Here is a 16,093-nt window from a genome sequence, read left to right as displayed (position 1 = left end):
TGACTACCAGAAATGACTCCAAGGGCTGATTTGTTGGCCTCCTGTTCAGAATCACAGGAATATAACAGGCTCCCACCATCTTGAACCCTCATTTGGACCCAGCCTGATTGAGTCCTGTACCCCTAGCTGTCTCCCCTCAGTCCTGATTCCTTGGTCGTGTAGCGAACGGTGCTGAAATGGACCTTTTCTAAAACTGAGGACTTGGACAACATTTTCCCAAAAAGTGACCTGAGAACCAGGAAGAGACCGGAACAACTAGATTTCCTATCGCTCAATGTGCATCGCGGGTTGAATTGACTTTGCTGGTTCTCCTGCTATGTTCTTCTCTGCAGCAGCAGATATGTTTTAGTTGTCCTTCGTCCAAGGGTTGGCCGACCTTGTGGAACTGTCTTCAGCTACAGCCTTCTGCCTCATCCCACTGGACTTTTTCAATTTCTATTTTGGCTACCAAGTGAGGAGATAGAAATCTTCGCCATGCCTTCCACCCAAAGGCATCCGACGACAACGCTCTCTCTTCGGACTTTTCTTGGAGCCTTGCTGTGCTGGACTTTACCTTTTCAGACATTTTTCTCCAGAAATGTTTCCAAGTCCAAAGGTAAGTGCTGACTGGGCCCAATCCACTTCCTGTATCTTAACCGTGCCCCATCACGCTCAGTCTCAACTGTCGACTTTGACCCGGTCTAGCGTGACTAGATGTTCATGACAGAATGTCAGAAAATTAACTCTATTTTTCTAAAATTGGTTTGGGATTTGGGATTTTTCTTGTGTTGTGTTTTCACGAAATTACCGTTTGTGTGCCACATAAATATTTTACCCATTGTCTCTAAGTTAAGCCGGCCTGCTTCCTGTCCCATGGTTAAGCACAAGTTAATGTAGTGACTTATTTGTGGTGCACCCTTCAAGGGAGTGTGGCTGTATTTTGAACAAGGCACAAGCCGTAGCCAACCGAGACCTTATTTCTCTCAAATATTTACTTTCCCTCAGATTTGTTAAAGGTCAAACACAAATAAGTTGCATTACTTGTGAAACTTTACTTCCTGTTACAGAAATATAGCCAGTTACTTATCATTAGTGGAGTGGAAAGGAGCAGTTGTGCATCCTATTCATAGAAAGGGCTCAAAACAAGATCCAAGAAATGCTAAACTATTTGCCCTACTAGATTATGAGGGGATGGCGTTCACAAAATATTTACTAAACACTCTTGCAAAGTTGGCTACAAAGCAGGGCTTAATACCTTTAACTCAAATAGGTTTTCATCAGGGATGCGCTACAATTGATAATATTGTTAAATTGTCCCTTCTTGAAAAAAGAGCTAAAGAATTACATGCCAGTTGTGCTTGCTTTGTGGACTATTCCACAGCCTTTAACAAAGTTGATCACCATTGACTGTGGAATAAGCTTAGAAAATGGTAAATTGATCCGACACTTATGTACTTCCTAATTGAGTTACACTTCAATACATGGCTATAAGCACAAATTAAAAACATAATAATTTCTCTGCAAAAATGCAGACCAAGAGTTGTTTTAAAAAAGGCTGCACCCTTGCTCCACTTATATTTTCTTTGTATTTAGCCGACTTGTCTGAGTTCCTTAATCAAGAACAAGCAGTTCCTCCAACATTGGGAATGCATGGGATCAGAAATGTGACATGTGCTGACAATTTGAGAAACCTTTACAAACATCAACAGAATTGCAACATCTTTTGTGTCAGCTAAATGAATTCACTCTTGCCAATGGAATAACAGCAAATTAGTCAAAAACAAAAATCATGGTGTTAGAAAAGAAAACCAAAAAATATCTTGGGAACTTGGCAGCGCTAAAATTGAAATTGAGAACCAACATGATTATCTTGCCATCTCGATTGATACTAGGTTATACTAGTCAAATCTCCTTTCAGTTCGAAAGCTCAAACCTATCTTTACTACCAAATGAGCAATAAGATTTGCCAAACAATTGGAAGGTAGAGAATAGACTCTTCTCTAATTTAAAATATTAACTATCACTCCATACGAGCTACTGTGAATTAACTATGTGATCATGCAGGCGCAGATTCGGCCACCTTGAAATCTTAAATTTACCTGAAACACACAATATATTCAATTTATGACTTGGAATTAAACAACTCATCATTAATCAAGATAATTAAAGCATAAAATGTATCAGTCTGTAAGACTCTGGCAATATTAAGTTGAGAAGCAGAAAAGAGTATTTTAAGAAATATTCTATCCAGTGGTCAAAGAGAGAAAGACCTAGCCGCACTAAAAAATATAAATATGTGGATATAGCATATAACTCTTATTTATTGTTGTATCAGGAATATATTAGCTCTCGTCTGCAATGCAATAAAAAGGATATACTTAAAACTCTGATTGTTAAATATACTTGTCCATGAATTTGTGGGGTCTTGGTCTCCTCTTCTGCAAGAGAAGATACATTCTGACTCTGTGGCTACAAAGAGGGAACCCTGAGTAATTTATTATGCCTCTGCCTTAGATATTACTTGCAGAGCCTTTTTAATGATGTCAGCATAAGATCAATACTGTTTTACTATTACAAATCATGATTGTAGTATTAAATTAACTACATTTTTAGACTTAACTTACATTTTTTTTAGAAACTGTGATTATTATACATCAATTAAAGTTTCCCTTTTTATAATTATGTTTTTATAAGTTTATTCTGATGAATGCGAAATGCCTATTTCCTTTTTGTAATCCATGTGATTCATACAATAAAATGTATGTACTACTACTACAGCAAATTGAAAAAATATGTAATACTAACGTATTAGAAAAATCTCCCTATCCTTTCCCCTACATACCCAGCAACTCACTCTTATACCATGAAGGAAGTTATAAAAATAAAAAACATCTCTCATTAATAAGTAATAAAAATATCTATGATATTCATATATTACATCAAATAAATTAGAAATGAAAAATGACAAACATTAAAATACAACAAATATTTAAAAAAATATAATAAAATAACCATGAAAACAAAATTATCTATAATAATTTAGAAAACATTTTTTTACAATGAAACTAACAACAATACTTAAAGGACTTTTCTGTCCACGGTGTATTGAACATCACAATATTCTTGACACAATATTTTGTACTCACAATATTTCTTTACAATATTTTGTCCAAACACCCTTGTAATCTACTCCCAAGGCACTCAGAAATCCAATTTAGGGGATTACATGCTAATAAAATGGGCGCAATTAGTTTTTCAATGTTAGTGAGTAAGCAGCTGGACACATTCACTGAATATGACCCACAGAAGAGCAGAACGTCTGCGTATCCAGAAATCGTCTGGGTCTGCTAGTATGCCATTGCTACATAAAAATATGGACTACTTCTGGAAACTAAATTCCATTAAAAGGCTAGCTAAGGAATGGAAAACGTATATATTCTTATATATATTCTTTTTGTGTTTTAAATTTTTATCTTGCAATTATTTCGTCTACAAGCAGCCACTTGGACTACTGTAGTTGATTCCTTTTTACAAATGTCCCTTACTATCTACGGCATGGAGTGAAACTTGACAAGTTTACACTTCAACATGGAAAATCAATTGAAGGACTGACATGGTGTTTGATCTTATGAAATGGGGACAATGAAACAACTTTAGGCTTCCCTAACATTTTTCATAAACATTTTATCCACCAATGAATTGTTAGGCATTTTAAAATACCAAGGTATGAAAGGAGATTGTGACTCGTACAAACTCTGGGAAATGGGTGATATACATATGTTATTCCTCAGGTCGTTTCACACTGCTAGAAGTAGTACTTCATGATGACAGAGGACACATTTTGTGGATAAGGGTTTTATCTCCATTGTAACAATAAAACACATATGTGTTACAGATAGCTAAGCAAACATTTACAATAGTTGGAGATTTCTATAGACACTCATTAGGTTGCCACATCATTGGTCAATTAGGAGCCAGGCGATGTGTGTAGATAAATGCTTTGCAGTGCATTGTCCTGGATCACTGCAGGATGCAGAACTAAAAGCAAAGTGCCATCCCCCATATTGAACACAAACCCTGGGCCACCTAAAGAGTTTCTGTTTCACTGCAGTAAGAAGGGCAGACACCAGATAAATAATTATGAAGGAGTTTGATACAAAGTGATGTGTGATGGTAATTCTGCTGTTTGCATCCCACAGGAAATTTGCGAAAAATCATGAGTATGAGTTTATTTTCCAAATTGTGCAGGGAGCTTTTTCAGCAGGTACAGCATTGATATGCTTTTAAATAAGCAAGACCACTTGTGTGGGCAAAATCTTGTTATGACAATGAGCCAAAGATTAGAAGAATATTTGCAATGCTCTAGTAAACATTTTAATATTTAAAAAATACTTTCCTAGTTCATCGTTTCATTCACTTTCTCTGTTGCTTTCAAATCACGTATAGGGCCTGATTCACAGAAGTAAACTTACACTTTTGTGAAAGACCATGTTATGTTTTTTGCCTTCACAAACTATAGGTTCATAGTAAGTTTACAGCTGTGGAGTCTCTGCAGTTAGGGGCGGACAATTCTGCACATTAAAACATAGGCCTGTCCTATCTTTATTGTGCTGAGTTCTCCACCCTGTCTGTAGTCTCTCTACAGTTGCAAATTTTATATTAACTAGCAGTTTGTGAATACAAAACAAACATGTGAACTTACACAAATGTGTATTAACTTTTGTGATTCAGGCCCATAGAGCCCTTGTTGTCCTAACCCTGTTTAATGTTCAGCTTCACATGAATTATCATTCTAGCCCTACTCCAAACGCTACTAAATCTACAAGATCACAAGCCTAACACAACCAATGCACAGGAGAATTAAAAAAAAAAAGTTTTCTAACTACAAATCCTCGGCTTTGGAGTAGCGTACTACTTGCTGAAAAAGCGCTTTAATGCCTTGACAGAGTTTGTAAGCCCTATATAAATATATTTACCGTTACAGTTACAATGAACATATGTACTACACATTTTTGATTTGTGTAGGTAGATCTTGGTCTTAGTTTGACTGCAGATTTGCATTTGTATTTTCTGTTGTGTAGGTAGGCACTTTGCCGCCCATGGCATTCTGTGTTTTTGCTGTATGTGATGCTGCGCTGAAGAGCGGGGGAGGAGGCCTCCCCCCCAAGACTCATGCCGCCCGGGGTGGACCACACCCCCGCTGACCTTTGCTACGCCACTGCATATTTCTCAAGACTGGAAACACTTCTAAGATACTCATATAGCCTCAGCCTTCATGGGTAGAATGTTCTAATAACCTTATAGCCTGCCATGGAGAGCTAAACTGCCCATTAAGGCCCTGCTCAACTATGACCAATTACAACAGAGAAGGACTTTAATGTATATATAGCTTGTTGTTTGTTTGTAAAAGCTTTTATTCGACATTTTGTCATAAAGCCAACACATTACAAATACATTCATATACATAATTTTTTTTTTTTTAAAGCAAGTAGCATCTTAAGAGAGTAACAGAGAAAAAAAAGAGGGAAAAAAAAGCAATGTGTGCATAAGTCAAGGCCCAGACAACATCACAGGATATTTACAATTTGTAAGGGGATACATTGGTTATATTCTTCCAATTAAAATTAATTACAAGACCGAATATTAAAAAGAGCTATGAACATAATATAAATAGATAAAATGCCAGTAGTTAAAAAAATTTAATATACTATATTTTTAGTCCATGTTTCTTCCTAATCAAGCAGACACTATGGAGGTACCTACTGACTCCAAAAGTTATCAGTTGGGAAGTTGAGGATTTGAGTAATCTTTCAGCCTCATTGAACGATCTTATGCCCAGGTTTTTACAGAGAGGTTTAATCCATTTCATACGTTGTATTTTGTAAAGTGGACAAAAGAAAAGGATATGAGCCTCATCTTCCTTTTGCTTCAATTCACACAACTTGCAGTATGAATCGGTCCCCTTAGAGTTTCCCCACCGGCTGGTGTTTGCGTTTATCTGTAAAACTCCATATCTGTATTAAAGATATACAGTTTTTGCCAAGGGTGGTTCAACTTCATCCATAAATAGTTCAAATATGGGGGTATCCTTAAATTGCAAAAACTTGTAGCTTGTTAAATTTATATGAATATTCTACCCATAAGACAGAAAATCCTAATTAAACAACAGTAGGCTCCTGGGAGAGAAAGGGGTTTAAAAACTCCCCAGTGGCTCAGAAGCTCCTGGGCCTTTCATATCTCTTGTTGTGTATATCTGACAGTTACAGCCAGATGCAGACCCACGTCATCAATGGACATAGAGCAACAGAAGGAGCTGGGAAAGGTTTGAAGTTAGGCTCTAGTTTTCCCTTGACTCTGACAAACTGCTTTTCTTTAATTGGCAGAGCTGAGGCAGACACAGGAGCTGGGGAAATTCCCTGCTTCTTCCACAGCTCCATCGCTACTGTGAAGCACCGGAAAATGAAGAAGGAAAGTCTTGATGTATTCCTTTTTATACAGCCTCTGCCCTGCTCTCTTCCTCTGAAATGTACATGTCTTGGCATGGCAGGAGAGAATGTGATTCTGATTTTAATTTATTGTATTTGTAATGTTTATAACATTCCTAGCCACTGCTGCTCCACTGTCTTCAATGCACCTGTCAACCATTAAAAAAAAAAAGGTTAGAAGATACATTCAGATGAGATCGTTTTCCAGAATTATGACCAATAAATAAATCTGACTAATGGAAATTCAGACGTTGACAAGCACATGATTAGGTAAGGCAAAAATGACTATATATTAAAAGGAAATACAATCAAAAGGCGCTATTCAGCAAGATGGCACGAAATGAAGTAAAGCTGCACAGTAAGTATGTTATTTCCTAAATATACTTTCTGGAAGCTGAGGATAGGAGTAGAAGTGGTGGTTTTTATCAATTTTAAGGATGGATTGAGAAGGTGGTTAGATGACAACCTTCAAGATTGATAGAATGATCTTCAGGACTCATATAAAATTCTGATGCTGGTTACATCTCGGAGCTGGTTTGGAAAAGTATTCCTTCGGTCAAGCAACTAATGTGAAGTGCAGTGTGGTACTGAAAATTCTGGACCCGTGTCATAAACATCGTCGTATCATGACGATTTTGGTATCAGCAGACCGAGAATGACTAGAATACTATATACAAGCATTTTCATCATATTCGAGTGACGAAATCACCCTGAAATCAGAGATTCCGTCCTGAACCCTCGGGTTCCATTTTGTACACAGCAGCCATTTTGTGGTTGCCCTCACATAGGCCGATGACTAAGGCCAAGCGAGTCTTACGGACACGTACACCTTCTGCTGACTTCTGTGTGACCTGGGCAAGCTGACTCCACTGCTTGAAGCCAAACCTGTTCAAACAGTTCCTTTCCCAGTAGCTGATCAAGATTAAGCATCAAGGCACAGGAGATCATAAACCTTTATTGCACACAACTATGTCTTATCTTACTCACACCTGTCTCTGCTCCTTTCTTTATGGCCTGTTTACGATGGGGATGTGCCGGGTTTTTATTATGGGTTTGTGCAGCTTGTGTAAGAAGGAATGTTGGGTTTTGCATGCTTGCAAAAGCTAGGACTGCCCCTTACTTTTGTACTGAGTCATGTAACGCTAGAAACATATAAAAGGCCTCTGTCCTCTGTGTTCCTCAGACTACCTCATTCAGTTGCTACGGCTTCTGGGTGATGTGGCCTCACTATGTTAAATTTAATAAAGATGTATTTTCATATTACAGCTTCTGTGCCCAGTTCTTTGTTATATTAGTAAGTATTCCCTGAGAACGAAAATCTCAGTACTTCAAATGGCGCAGCCAACGCGGGGCTCATCAGAGAAGTGGCTTTCTGTGGGAGTGATCTTGTCAGGAGACTGAAATCTACTGAGGAGGACAGAACAGGATTCTACTAAGAAGGTACTCTGCGCACAGGGATTCTGGAGATTCTTTGATTCTGCAGCCCAGTATATTTCTGATCTTCCTGATTTTGATCCTCCACATGATGTCACTCCTGACTGAGAACCTTTTTGGCATGAGTATTCTTAAAAAGACCATTAGGTCATGTAGAACTTGACAGTTAGAATCTGGATAACATTTTGATTAGTAAAAGTAAGAGTTAAGTATAAGTGGGTCGCTCCCAGTCCTTTGTTCTTTGGTTCCTTAGTTTGGTTCTTAGTTTGTTTTGTCCTTAGTTTTATTTGAATATTTCAATTTTCAAAAACCCGAGGGTCTTGTATATTTACGAGTGTATCGATAGAGATAGCCCCTTGAAGTTTGAAGCTAGATTAGTGAGCTATAAGATGCCTGATCTTAGCAAATTTGGAGCTTTGTGTTGGCCAACTTTGTATACGTTTGGATTAGCCGGCTTCCCCTAAAGGGAATATCTAAATAGGTTTAGATTTAAAAACATATTTCTTCCTTGGTGATTTTGTATCCCCAGGGAATTAAAATATGACATAAATACAAAACAAGGATCCTTTGTTCTGTGCAATTTTATGAATGGAGATATGCAGAACGACTTTTGGTGTTGTGCCAGCCAAAGCTAGTGAATTAAGTGTATTGTGGCTTTGTGCACATACAGCAGTCTGTTGGGCTGTGTTTTTTGCAGTCTTTTGGAACCCTATTGAGATGTGTTTCTTGTAAATATGACTTACAGCTAGTATTTACAAATGGTTTGGTTTGGGTTCGGCTGTCCTTTGTTTTCGTCCTGAGTGTTTCAATCCTTTCTCTTTATGTCTGCAATGAGCTCAATGTGTGTTTGTGGGTTTCTTGATGTTTTCAGTCTGTTAAGTAAAATGTCAGATTAATTAATATTAAGTAGAAATTAAATACCACTCCAGCAATTTACTATGTCACATGCTTAAATCGCTATGTGTTGCTATTTAATTTACAGACTAAGCAAAACCGCATATGTGCAAACTGTTAAATGCTTAAAATAGATAAAGTTAAAATCCACATTCACTAGGAATATGAAGGGCCTCAAAAATAATTGTGTGTTTTGTAGCAAAACGAATTTATAGCATTTTTTACTTACATGCATTGTAGTACATGTAAAAGGCAAACACTTCAGCTAAAGTGAATTTTTGCTAGATTTAAATGCATCTTATTGCACGCGCATTTTTAAAACTTGAAATGTCTGTTTTCAGTAAGACCGAAAGCGTGCTCAGGTTTCAGCACTGCGCAGGGCCTTTCCTGCCGTTAAGGCAGCAGATGTTGTTTTTCGAAGGCCATGAGTGGCATCGGAATGTTTATTTAGCACAGTTGGACTTTTTCATTTCAGAATAGCGTTTTAGAGGGTTACAAAAATAAGGTTCATCACTTTGTATCACTGGAAGACATTCCAATTGCGGTTTTCCTCTCTTTAAGCATTTTTTTTCAAAGTATATTTTTGGTTCTGTTGCTAAATACTGATTGTTCTTTAAAAAATGGCGCGAAAAATGTAATGTTTTAAGTTAGGCTTTTGTGCTTCGGCGCATAAATGAATGCATCTAAAAATGATAGGCAAGGGATGCAGCTTACCTTTAAATGTGGAATTATCATAAAAACAGATAATTGGTTTCATTGAACGAAAAATTATTAATTATGGAAAAATTATTTGAGAAAAAAATAAGTGTCTTTTTAAAATCATTTTTTGATATTTATAAAGCTTAATACTCATACTATGACCTCCTAGTATTAAAATTTGATTTAAGTTATGTGTTACTGTATAATTAGGTAATTTGCATGTTGGTTTTCACTTGGCGCAGGCGTAAAAACTCATTTTTCAAAGGTATTAGATGTGATATTCCTAATGTCCAATCCTTGCAATCTGTAAAGCACATTCTGAGGATGATTAATAAGTAATATAATTGTAGGATTTTTATTTTTAAGTGCCCCAAAGATAAAAGTCGAAATTTAGTTAAATGGATTTTTAACACAACATTCTTGTAATTTACCATAGCTTGAAAGTGTCCCTGGCTTCAGTAAAAGCATACATTTGTGTATAATACAAACTTGCGAGTTGTTATTGAGGTTGTTTTTCATAGCTCAATGAGCCAATGTGCCCGGTGCAGAGGTTTGTGTTTAATATCAGGGTTGAAGGTTCTAACTTTAGCGGGGCCCATTTAGGCGTTCATCCATGTTAGGTTGCTAAAATGAGTACCATTATATAGGGTGGTAGCAAACATTTGTTCTAAAAACTGGTATGTGTGAATCATTCACAGTAAATGTAGTAGGCCTTCTGTCTTTGTGTGGGCTAGGAGAACAGGCTGCTCAAGTTGCGCTAAGATGCTATCTTTAGTTTTCCTGTAAACAATGAAGGAGGCTGTCATGTTGCCATTTGTGACCTTTTAAATTCGAGCCTTGTCTCTGTGAAATACAGAATGACCTTGCTAAACAGGCCCCTGAAAGGTGTGATTTCTGGTTTCTCTATAAGAACATCAATAAAATTAAAGAACTTAATTCCAAAAGGGAAATATAAAAAAGGTTTCTTTAAAAGTCCCAACATCATGACATTTGTATTTCTGCTCTAAAAAAATAATGTCTGCTAGTCGCTTTTATTTGACAGAAAACGAAGTATTGCATTACGTCTTAGACAAAAAAAAAAGATGCAGCCTTTTACTAAAATTTTGAAGCCTACATGAATAAGTAAGAACGATTTGCCAATTAAGAATTATTTCTTATCATGGAGACTGTGGCACAAGGCTAACATGCAGTGTAAGGGAAAGGAGTTTTACTTTTGGAAAGTTAAAAGGGCTTCATGTTGCAAAGTGACTGACAAGATGGTAACAGTTAAGTAATGGAAATTTATTTTTGTGTTTGTTAATGTGTATCACGTTTTGTCTTCTGCTTAAAAGTTACAATTTATTTCTGTTTATTATGAGGAATGTCTCTCTTTTGTGTGCTGTGGATTTTTTTCTTTTCGCTTCTGCTCACAGATCATTCATGGATTGCTCTGGGAGATTTTAAGCCTAACAAGACACGTGAGTTTGGTTGGTTGAAATGATATATATATTTTTTTTGCGCAACTCCTTTGGAAAGAAATGCCCATGCATTTTTCATGTTTGTGTATTCGGTTCTATCATGAATTGTTCTTGCTGGTTCTGTGTGTCTCTCAGTTGTATTTGACAGCAGATACACACTAATTGGTGTTCTACTGTCAAAGAGGAGGGTAAGGATTTTAAACCTGACACGGTATTATGCGTCACCGCTCATTTATATATGCTATTGTTTTACAGCGAGTATATCTGATGGCTTGACGTCCGTTTTGTGCGTTTTTGCATGTTTTATTTTTTATGTTGCTGCTTATGAAATTATTGCAAGTTCACCTGTGTTGTTGTGAGGGGACATGTATGACGATACGTGTCGCTTCGCTGATACTAAAATTCACAGATATGATTTTTTTTCATATTGTGAACCAGACAGACAACACTTCACCAGTGTATGTCAAATTTGGCTATAAGTATTAAAGAAAAATAAACAGCAAATTGTGTCATCTGTAGTCACGATACTGCCCTTTCCTGTAAGGAACAGGCAGCCCTAAAATTATATATCCTGATTGGACGTAAGGATAAATTATAGATTTGTGACTCTTGTACATGGTGACCTAATTTCTATATTACATTAGCCAGTTTTATTCTGCTTCCTAAAGAAGTATATGGCTTTGGACCGTAAAGGAAACCAGGTTTCAGTCTTTCCTGAAGAAGGAACTGGAACATTAGATGAGATTACTGTATATGGTGTTGCGGCCTTGGGTAGAGTTAAATTTGTATACTATTGTGATTTTTTTGTGTATCACCCATACTCTTGGTATTGTGTCACATGCCTGACTATCACCCAAGCACATCATGCCTAGTTATTGGGGGATTTTAGCTGTGTCCTAGTCCCATTTCTCCTTAACGTATTCCTTCCACCAGTCAGCTTTTATTATTATTAGTGTATAGTTCAGGTTCACACTTTGAGATTGCAGTAATGTACCATGGACCCCCATTTTATGTATAATTCCCTGTTGCATAACTAGACTGGTTTCTAAGAATTCTCTTTAGGCCTATTCTGATGTTTTTGCAGTCTGACTGATTAACTGACTCAATACTATAGTAAGATAAGCTTTCCACCTCAATAGGAGACTCCTTACGTTTTTTTGAATATGACAAATTCAATGTCTATTCTAAATTGGTTTTTAGTTTTTTTATTGCTTTAATTTTTGATGGACCAGATGTATTTTAAATAATGGAAATACCAGGACTCTAGTTCTTGTCTTTTGTTTCCACATCTTGATCATTAGCTTTTGTAGTGCATAGTCCACCTGATGCACAATTATTAAAGGAAGGTATCTACAAGTCCCTGATAATATGTATTACGCTATTTTCTCTTTTGAGATGTTCTAGATGAGGAATTTAGGAACACCTATATGTAATCTTTGAGATAAAATGTGTTTACCCCATTAGACGATGCCACTATGTGTGAGGACATCCATTCAGATAGAATTCCCATGTCGCTATCTACCCTTAGATGGTGAAGGATATGCTCTCACACGGAAACCCAATTGAAGAGCCTAGAGACACTGTTTTGCCTATTGCCTTTGTTTTTGTATTGCCTTTGAGAATGACAGTGTATTTCAACGCAGAATTGTCCCATGGCGTGTGGCCACTCCTTTGAAGATCGCAGGCCACCTGTTTGCAGTCCCCTTGTTATACAATGAACTGTTTAAAGCATCGCATTTGCTTCATCAGAAGGCGTTTAACATCGGAAAAGAAGGAGGAGCTGGTTTTGCTCTAGAACCAGAATTTCAATGCAAAAGAGCGCCTGTCATGTGCTGGTTAACCTCTGACAGTGTGCAGTCCCTTGAGATTTCAGTGCAAAAGAGCGCCTGTCATGTGCTGGTTAACCTCTGACAGTGTGCAGTCCCTTGAGCCCCTTGGCCTGAGTTTTGGCCACGCACCCCCCTTTTTCCTTGGCTTCAACGGAAGTGCAGTGCACCAGAGGATCCAAGAGTGGCAAAAGGCACTCCATTCTGGTGCCTATGAAAGAGCAGCCTGAGCGTCCTCTAACACTGAATGATGAGTGTTGGAGTCTGAGAATGGTACCGGGTCTGCACAAGATGATTTGTTCCCATGACCAATGAAGAGCACAATATCTGTAGTGTCTGCCGCAGCGGAGAGATACGGTGCACTGCCTTGAGACATGGAGACTTTTTGAATGAGCTATGAGTGTTTGCCAGGAGGGCACTCCAACAGATACTGAGCATTTTTTTCATGGGAGGCCTGAATCCGAAGGCCCATGAAACAACGGGAGCAGACTTGAGGGACAATAGAAGCCTGCCAGAGAGGCTTTTTGAACGGACTCTGGGCATAGTTGGTTTCACAAGAGGTTTCCGTGTGATTGTATAGACTAAGTGTTAGGAGAATGATTTTATTGTTCTGCTGGCATTATTTTAAAGTAGTATTCTGTTTAGTAAAAGCAGAACAAAGTCCATTTTCTGTGGAAGAGTATCCCCTTTTCACCTCAGAGCATTAATGAGGGTCACCACTGTTTCACTTGAACATATAATAAATTACTGAAGTGCATAGGAAGAACTAAAATGTTACTATATAATTTTCGGATTTACCTTTTGTTTAGGGTTGTGAAAAATCATAATTTCGTTTGTAATAGTGGTCACTACTTTCTCCTGTTGTCTATATGTTCTTAATAATGTGTTTTCTAGTGTCTTTTATGGGTGGGATTGTTTTTTTTTCCTACTCAATTGACATCTGTACCCACCTCCCAACCTATGTCTCTTCCTACTACTACTTCTTTGCATTCTTTCCATATTTTACCTGAACATGGACTAGTTAGGAGGTCAGAGTTTACTGATAATTCCTTTTGTACAGTTTCTGCATCAATACCAGTTAGTAGTGAACATCACTAATTGTTGGGTGTGTGGTCTTATACCACATACTACAGATAGAGGTATTCCCTATTTGGTCCTGGCATATATGGCCTTTGTGCTACTACGTGTGTAAGGAGACCTGTCCCGAGAGAGTTGCTAAGTAATAGGATTATGCTTCAGCAACATCTTGATGATTTGATGAATATAGACCTGGACTCAGATTAGCGTGAGTGTAGGTTATTGCCTATGTAAGGGCAAAAGGAGGGTCCGTGGTACTGAAAATTCTGGACCCGTGTCATAAACATCGTCGTATCATGACGATTTTGGTATCAGCAGACCGAGAATGACTAGTATACTATATACAAGCATTTTCGTCGTATTCGAGTGACGAAATCAACCTGAAATCAGAGATTCCGTCCTGAACCCTCTGGTTCCATTTTGTACACAGCAGCCATTTTGTGGTTGCCCTCACATAGGCCGATGACTAAGGCCAAGCGAGTCTTAAGGACACGTACACCTTCAGCTGACTTCTGTGTGACCTGGGCAAGCTGACTCCACTGCCCGAAGCCAAACCTGTTCGACCAGTTCCTTTCCCAGTAGCTGATCAAGATTAAGCATCAAGGCACAGGAGATCATAAACCTTTATTGCACACAACTATGTCTTATCTTACTCACACCTGTCTCTGCTCCTTTCTTTATGGCCTGTTTACGATGGGGATGTGCCGGGTTTTTATTATGGGTTTGTGCAGCTTGTGTAAGAAGGAATGTTGGGTTTTGCATGCTTGCAAAAGCTAGGACTGCCCCTTACTTTTGTACCGAGTCATGTAACGCTAAAAACATATAAACGGCCTCTGTCCTCTGTGTTCGTCAGACTACCTCATTCAGTTGCTATGGCTTCTGGGTGACGTGGCCTCACTATGTTAAATTTAATAAAAGATGTCTTTTCATATTACAGCTTCTGTGCCCAGTTCTTTGTTATATTAGTAAGTATTCCCTGAGAACGAAAATCTCAGTACTTCAGCAGTGGGGTACAAGGTGGTGTGTGAGTTCTCTTGACAAGGTGAATATTGCAGCATTTACTATGGAATGTTGATTTCTCTCCTATGAGCACACACTAGAGATTGTGTGTTGTATCTAAGTGGTACTCATAGTCCTAGTTATTTTCTGAGTTTTTATGACTATAACAAGGCTTAATGGAAATATCAAACTTATTTAAATAATTCGGGAACATAGAATTTGTAATGTTAATTTCAGGAGGCATATTTACACAAATGCGTTATGATACCTTATCTTCCTTCTAGGTGACTTCTTTAAAGATCCAGTTCCAGCAGCTGACTTGTACATTATAGCCCAGATCTTGCATTGTTTTGACAGCGAGAAAAGCCTGCAACTCTTATCAAAAGTTTACAATTCCTGCAAGCCAGGTACCATGAGTTTCTCTTCAATTCAAACCAATTCAAATGTAATGTATATCAAAGAAAGAAATTACAAAATGAATTAAAGCAAAACCTAAGTGCTACCACCATAACTTTTAAGCGATTGTCTTATTGAGTAACTATGATGTTTTGAAAAACAAATTCAGCATTTATTGTCACAGATAACTGATACCGTACTTACTACAATGTAGTTTAAATCTAACGAAGTGTTGAAAAACGAAGTCACGCCATTGTATAATTGAACTATATTCAGTATCATGGGACTGGCAATTCTCAAAGGTTTTACCTGACACTTTCATTTAATGTATGGAATTTGTAATCCCTTCAACTGTCCACATCACTTCAAGTTGGCTATTTTGCTTCCAAACCTTTCTATAGCTCCCATTTTTAATTAAAGGAGTTAAAAAATACTGTGTTATATTTCAAGTTACTCAATTAAATGAGATACTCTTTTAGTTCTTAAGCCACTCTCCTAACGGAAGTGGTTTTTAGATGTTTTTGCGTCTATGTAGTGAAAACTCAATAACTTTTTTGATAAAAAAATCAATGAGATGTAGGAAATATAAAGTCACTCAATAGGTTGCAAAATATTTCATGCAATGTGATTGGGCTAAATGCCAGATTAAACACCCAAGGAATGCTAGCCTGGTTCAGATCATTACACTGAGATATAATAATGTTACAGAAGACACATTTAAAAGATCAGGGCGTACAACCAGGCTTCCCTCACAGATTCAATATGCATTGTTTGCTTCAACACACGCATCAATCAGGGGGGTGGCTGAATAGATTATGCAGTCAATTCAAGCAAAAGTTTTGAACGT

General features: G+C 37.6%; 1 protein-coding gene across 3 annotated transcripts in view; it reads left to right on the top strand.

Moving 5' to 3' along the window:
• LOC144772891 (acetylserotonin O-methyltransferase-like) overlaps positions 1–16,093 on the top strand; it is a 667,360-nt gene that overhangs the window by 537,512 nt on the left and 113,755 nt on the right. For 2 of the 3 annotated variants that reach the window (XM_078657558.1, XM_078657557.1), the window contains one exon: positions 15,135–15,257. The exons of the other annotated variant lie outside the window; for it this stretch is intronic. In XM_078657558.1, the coding sequence (XP_078513684.1) occupies positions 15,135–15,257 (123 nt within the window). The remainder of the gene's footprint in view (positions 1–15,134; positions 15,258–16,093) is intronic. 3 annotated transcript variants of the gene reach the window in all.

This window comes from Lissotriton helveticus, chromosome 8, assembly GCF_964261635.1.
Source record: "Lissotriton helveticus chromosome 8, aLisHel1.1, whole genome shotgun sequence".
Lineage (NCBI taxonomy): Eukaryota > Metazoa > Chordata > Amphibia > Caudata > Salamandridae > Lissotriton > Lissotriton helveticus.
Note: the sequence above shows the minus strand (reverse complement) of the source record. Positions and strands in the feature narration are given on the sequence as shown.